At 58.0% G+C, this 6,000-nt stretch overlaps 1 protein-coding gene across 1 annotated transcript; it reads left to right on the forward strand.

Moving 5' to 3' along the window:
- The first annotated feature begins 809 nt into the window (after nt 1-809).
- TRIL (TLR4 interactor with leucine rich repeats) lies at nt 810-3,245 on the forward strand. Its single transcript, XM_076331266.1, has one exon. It carries the CDS (start codon nt 921-923, stop codon nt 3,243-3,245), a length of 2,325 nt encoding a protein of 774 aa, XP_076187381.1. The 5' UTR covers nt 810-920.
- The last annotated feature ends 2,755 nt before the right edge of the window (nt 3,246-6,000 follow it).

The raw sequence follows: 6,000 nt of genomic DNA on the forward strand, positions 1-6,000 counted from the left end.
AGGAACCTACTGGGCAGGATGGTGCGGAGAAAGAATGAAAATTCATTCTTTGATGTACTATAGGTGGCTTAGTCCTCTGATTGCCGTTTGCTTAAAACAAAACAAAGTCCTTAATCCGTGGTAAAACGTAACTATTGCTTTTGGCAGGTTTCTAAATACAAGCAAATAAAAAAAAAAAGGGGGGGGGGGGGCAGACGACGACTAGTTTACTTCTGTTCCCTTCCCCCTCCCCGATGCGCAGCTCTGTCTGCAGCCCATGTGGCTGGGAGGCAGCCACAGCCGGTTCCAATTCCTACTTTCCCACTTTGCGCCCCTGCTCGCTGCCGGGGCTGAGCCGAGCCAGGACCGGCCGCGGGCTTCCTCCCCCCCGCCGCGCCGTCCTCCCTCTCCCCCGCTCCATCCGATCCTCCGGTCCCCCAGGGCACAGTGTGGGAAGTACGAATTTCCGCTGAGTTTTCTCGGCAAGTTTCGGAGCTCGTCTTTCTCCTGCTCCCCGCTCCGCCCGCCGCCCCCCCCCTCCCCGCTCCGCCCGCCCCCTCCGCCCCTGGGAGGGCCGGCGGAGCAGCGGGCAGCCGCGCCGCCCCGCTCCGCAGCCCGCCGGCCGCCCGCACCCCCGCCCGCCCCCCGCGGCAGCACCGGCCCCGCGACCGCCGAACGGCAGCCTGCGGGCCGCGAGGGGCGGCAGAGCCCGGGCGGCGGCAGCCTGCAGCCCTCCCGGCCGCTCCGCGCCCCGGGCCGGCTCGGGCGAGCCCATGGTGCCGGGCACCGCGACCTGCAGCCGCCGCCGCGCCTGCCTGCCCGGCGCGGAGCTCAGCCCGGCGCGGAGCAGAGGAGGGGCCGATTAGCAGCCGCCGAGGAGGCGGGGGGATGCCGGAGAGACACAAAGCCGGCGGGGGAAGCAGCCCACGGCTCGTCCCGGGATGGGGGCACCGCGCCGGGTCCGCCTGATGGTGCTGCCGCGGGTACTTTGGGGCTCCGTCCCCCTCTTCCTCCTGCTGCTGCCCGCAGCCGAGCCCATCTGTCCCGAGCCATGCGACTGCCAGCAGCACCAGCACCTCCTCTGCACCAACCGGGGCCTGCGCTCGGTGCCCAAGGCTGCCGAGCCCCAGGATATCCTCACCTACAGCCTCGGGGGCAACTTCATTGCCAACATCTCCGCTTTCGATTTCCACCGCCTGGCAGGGCTCCAGCGCCTGGACCTGCAGTACAACCGGATCCGCTCGCTGCATCCCAAGGCCTTTGAGCGCCTGGGTCGGCTGGAGGAGCTCTACCTGGGCAACAACCTGCTGCCGGCACTGGCCCCCGGAACCCTCAGCGCCCTGGCCAAGCTGCGCATCCTCTACGTGAACGCCAATGAGATCGGCCGCCTCAGCGCAGCCTCCTTCTCTGGCCTCGGCAGCCTTGTCAAGCTGCGCCTGGATGGCAACGAGCTGGGCTCGCTGGGCGACTCCACTTTCTCAGGGCTGCCGAACTTACTCTACCTACACCTGGAGTCCAACCGCATCCGCTGGTTGAGCCGCGGTGCCTTCGCTGGCCTGGCTAAGCTGCGCTTCCTCGACCTCTCGGGGAACCAGCAGAGCTCCCTTCGCCACCCAGACATCTTTGGGCCGCTGCGCTCCCTCCACACCCTGCTGCTGGCTAGCAACAGCCTGCAACAGCTGACAGGGGGGCTTTTCCAGCACCTGCCCGGCTTGGCAAAGCTCTCGCTCAGTGGAAACCGCCTGGCTCACCTGGCCCCAGATGCCTTCACGGGGCTGGGTTCACTGAAGGAGCTGCGCCTGGAGGGAAACCTGCTGAGCCATCTGCCCACTGCCCTGCTGGAGCCGCTGAGCAGCCTGGAGGCACTGGATCTGAGCCGCAACGCGCTGACTGCCCTGCACCCTGCCACCTTTGGCCACCTCGGCCGCTTGCGGGAACTCAGCCTGCGAGACAACGCGCTGGCCACCCTCCCCGGTGAGCTCTTTGCCTCCAGCCCGGCTCTCTACCGCCTGGAGCTGGAGGGGAACGCCTGGAGCTGCGACTGCCGCCTCCGCAGCCTCAAGCACTGGCTGGGGGCCTGGCACTCGCAGGGCCGCCTGCTCACCGTCTTCGTGCAGTGCCGCCTGCCGCCCGCCCTGGCCGGCAAGTACCTCGACTACCTGCAGGACGCCCAGCTGCCGCCGCCGCAAGACGGCGGCCCCTGCCACGATGGTGCCTCTCCCTCCTCCGCGTCCCCCCCGCCGGCCGCGGAGGAGCAGCGCCGTCCGCCCCCGTCCGCCGAGGGGCTCGGCAGCAACAGCAGCGGCGGCGGCGCGGGGCTGCCCCGCGGGCCCCCGGGGCCGCCACCGTCCGCCTCCACCGCCCGCCTGCTGGGAGCGCCCGAGGGCGCAGCGGGGCCGCCGAGGGCCGCGGCGGAGGCGACCAGCCCCACGCCGCCGCTGCCCGCTCGCCCGGCGGCCTCCGGGCCGGCGCCGCCCAGCGCGGCGTGGCCCCGGCGGGCCGGCAAGCCCCGCTCGGCGCCGGCCGCCGGTGTCCCGCCGCTGGTGTCCGACCCGTGCGACTTCAACAAGCTGTTCCTCTGCAACCTGTCGGTGGAGGCCGTGGGCTCCAGCTCGGTGACGGTGCGCTGGGCCGTGCGGCCGCACCGCAGCCCCCGCCTGCTGGGGCCGGCGCGGTTCCGCCTCCTCTTCGACCGCTTCGGCGCCGCCGTCAAGTTCCAGCGCTTCGTCTACCTGCCGGAGCGCGGGGAGCCGGCCGCCACCCTGCGGGAGCTCCGCCCGGACACCCCCTACCTCGTCTGCGTCGAGGGCGTCCTCGGCGGCCGCGTGTGCCCGGTGGCGCCGCGGGACCACTGCGCCGGGCTGGTCACCCTGCCCGAGAGCGGCGCGGCGGCGGGCGGGCCCCGCGGCCCCGACCAGCAGCTCCTCACCCTCGTGCTGCTGGCGGTGAACGCGCTGCTGCTCTTCGCGGCGCTGGCTGCCTGGGCCTCCCGCTTGCTGCGGAAGAAGGTGCTGGGGCGGCGGCGGCGGAAGGCGGCCCCCGTCCACGTCCGGCAGCTCTACTCCACCCGCCGGCCCCTCCGCTCCATGGGCACCGGCGTCTCCGCCGACTTCTCGGGCTTCCAGTCCCACCGGCCGCCCCGCGGCGCCGCCTGCGCCCTCAGCGAGGCCGACCTCATCGAGTTCCCCTGCGAGCGCTTCATGGACAGCGGCGGCGGCAGCGGCCGCCACGGCGACGACCACCTGCTGCAGCGGTTCGCCGACTGAGCCCGCCAAACTACAGCTCCCGGCAGGCCCCGCGCGGGAGGCGGGCGCCGCCGTGCGGCGAGGCCCGCCGGGAGCTGTAGTCAGCGCGGCGAGGGGCGGCGGCCGTTGGTCGGTGCGGGGGTGGCGCGGGCCCCGCGAGGTGGCGGCCTCCGAGGGGGAGAGCCGCGGCGCAGCCGCTGCGCTCAGCCGCCCTTACTGCAGGCCGGGGCTGGTGCCGTCCGTGAGACGGGCTTACTCGGTCACCTCTGCTGGGAGGTCACCGTTTTCTCAGAAATGGTCACTAACCCACGCGAAAGCCCCGACGGGCGGTAACCGTTCCTTGCCACGAGGAGAGCAAAACGGCGGGAGCTGCAGCGAACAGCAGCTGGTGCCTCCCTTGCACGAACTCAGAGCCGTAAACTTAGGCGTGCTATTTTACAGGTGGTTTTCTCGGACTGCAGTTGGGAACAACAGTTAGAGTGAGCGGCCTGGCCCCGCGCGAGGACTCTTCGAGCAGACCTTTCCAAGACACCAGCCCTTCCTAATCAGAAATTTGGACTGCGGGTCGTCTTTTAATGTTACTGTTGAACTGTGTGCAACCAGCGAGTCGTCTAGAGGGCTGGAAATGTATGTTTTGCGCTGGGCAGTTTGAAGGCTGTGCCATTTTAACTCAAACCGAATGTGAGGCGATTTAATGTGCGCGAGTGTGTTTTCATACTTTTTTGTAATCGGGAAACAATAATGCAGCTGGTGAGTTTTACAGGAATATATTGCTGACACCACTAGGAAAAACTAACAGAGTTTTATAATATGTTTACAAATGAGCTATTTTTAAATTGTTTTTGAATAAATACTGCTTGGTACTTGTACACATTAATGTGTGCTATAGTTCTCTGGGTCCGTGATGGTCAGTAGATCACTGAGCTTCACATTATCCATCTTCATTTCTAAATGGGTGGATGCAGAGGTGAACCGTTGATGGATAAATAATATTGGTGCCTTTTTTCAGAAACAATAATAGGTGAGAATATTTCAGGAATGTGAAACAGTCTTTATCCTAACAGGCAATTCTCTCTTAGCCTTAGCCTACTAAAGTTAGAAGCTTTATGTACCTCACTGTGAAATAAAACATTTTTGTATATTAATCTAGATTCCGTGTTTTGTGTAGCTGAGTGAGTAATGCTGAAGTTAAACCCTTATGCAGTAGTATATGATGTTTGAGTTGGTTTTGTTTTAATTAGAATTTTACTTTTGTTTTTAGAGCAATGCTAATCATTTTATGATCGGTTGCTCTCTACTTTCTTGGACTTTCCCTAAATATTTACAGAATGCGGTTCTGTTACTATGAAATATGGTGGTTTAGTTTACATTAATAATTCTCTCTGTGTGGTCTAGAAATGAGCTAATTAAAAAGGTCCAAACTGTGGTTACACTTTAAATGCAAATGTTTTAGATGGAGTTTGGTAAATTGTTGAGACCGTTGATACTGCTTCTGCTCCTCTGAATTTAATGTGCAACCTCGGATGAACTCTTGTGGAACTGAATGGTTTGAAGGAAGTGTTAGTGGACTATGGAGACATTCATCTCAATATCATGCATTCATTGCTGACCTGAGGTGTTCGTGACTACAAGTTGTTTTATTACCATAATTGCAAGTAGGCGATTTGGGGTTTTTTCTTTTTTTCTTTTTTCTTTTCTTTTCTTTTTTTTTCTTTTTTCAGATGAACAAGTGTTTACAAAAGACACCATAGTAACTGGTACCTTCAATTGGAGTTCAGTGGCTGAATGGAGAGAACAAGACTCTGTTCTGAGGGATTTTTGTTCAATCTTTAAATTCAAATGGGAGGAAAGGAGAGAGCGTAGGGTTCATTTGCCTTAATCTTTGCCTTTTAAATGGAGGAAAAAAATCAGAGTTAAGTCTTGATTCTTGAGTCAGTAGCAAAAAGTCCTTTGGGATTTCATTTTGACAGGCAGCAGTTTTCATGAATATCAGGGGCCAAACTCGATTGTCAGTGTATAGATTAAAATTCATAACTCTTAGAGATACAATGTTTAATGGAATTGAAACTGAAGGAATCCAGGATCAGGTTTTATTTTTTGTTAAGAATCTTAAATTTCTGTTCTTTTGGACCCTTGGGTGCTTTTGGCCATTTATGACTGACTGTGGAATACACCACTGTTTGTTGTTAGAAATGCAGTGGGGATTATTGAGTAAAGCTGTGTATCACACTAACGTTAGCTCTATCACTGGATATTCTTCCAATGGGAGATGCATAGATGCTGTACATGGTTATAATCAATTATGTCAATAAATCCATTTGCTGAAAGAAAACTGGTGTCTTAGATTGTATCTCATAATGCATCGCTCTTCAATCACAGACTGGCTGTAACTTCTTTATACTACTAGCACTGCTGTTTCTTAGTACTGCAGAGAGTGCCTCATCGTTCCTTCTGTCAGGTATTTCACCGTACATTATGTTTTCTATTTTGGTTGTAATATGTTTGGATAGTGCAAACACTAAAGTTATTAAAATGGTCAGTTCTGAAACAGGTAGACCACTGTCCCAAGATAGTCTAATAAGGTCCTGTTACATCGGTGAACTAATGATCTTTTCTAAGCTAAATAAGAAATGATGATTGTTTGGGATAATACAATTTTTTTATACTCACTGGAAGTTACAGTTCTGAGGGGTTTTCAGTATTATCAGGCTAAAGATATAGCGTATGGAGCATATACGTGTTGTTCTAATTAATAATTCACTGCTGCTTTTTGAAT

This window comes from Aptenodytes patagonicus, chromosome 2 (genome assembly GCF_965638725.1).
Source record: "Aptenodytes patagonicus chromosome 2, bAptPat1.pri.cur, whole genome shotgun sequence".
In the NCBI taxonomy this organism is placed as follows: domain Eukaryota; kingdom Metazoa; phylum Chordata; class Aves; order Sphenisciformes; family Spheniscidae; genus Aptenodytes; species Aptenodytes patagonicus.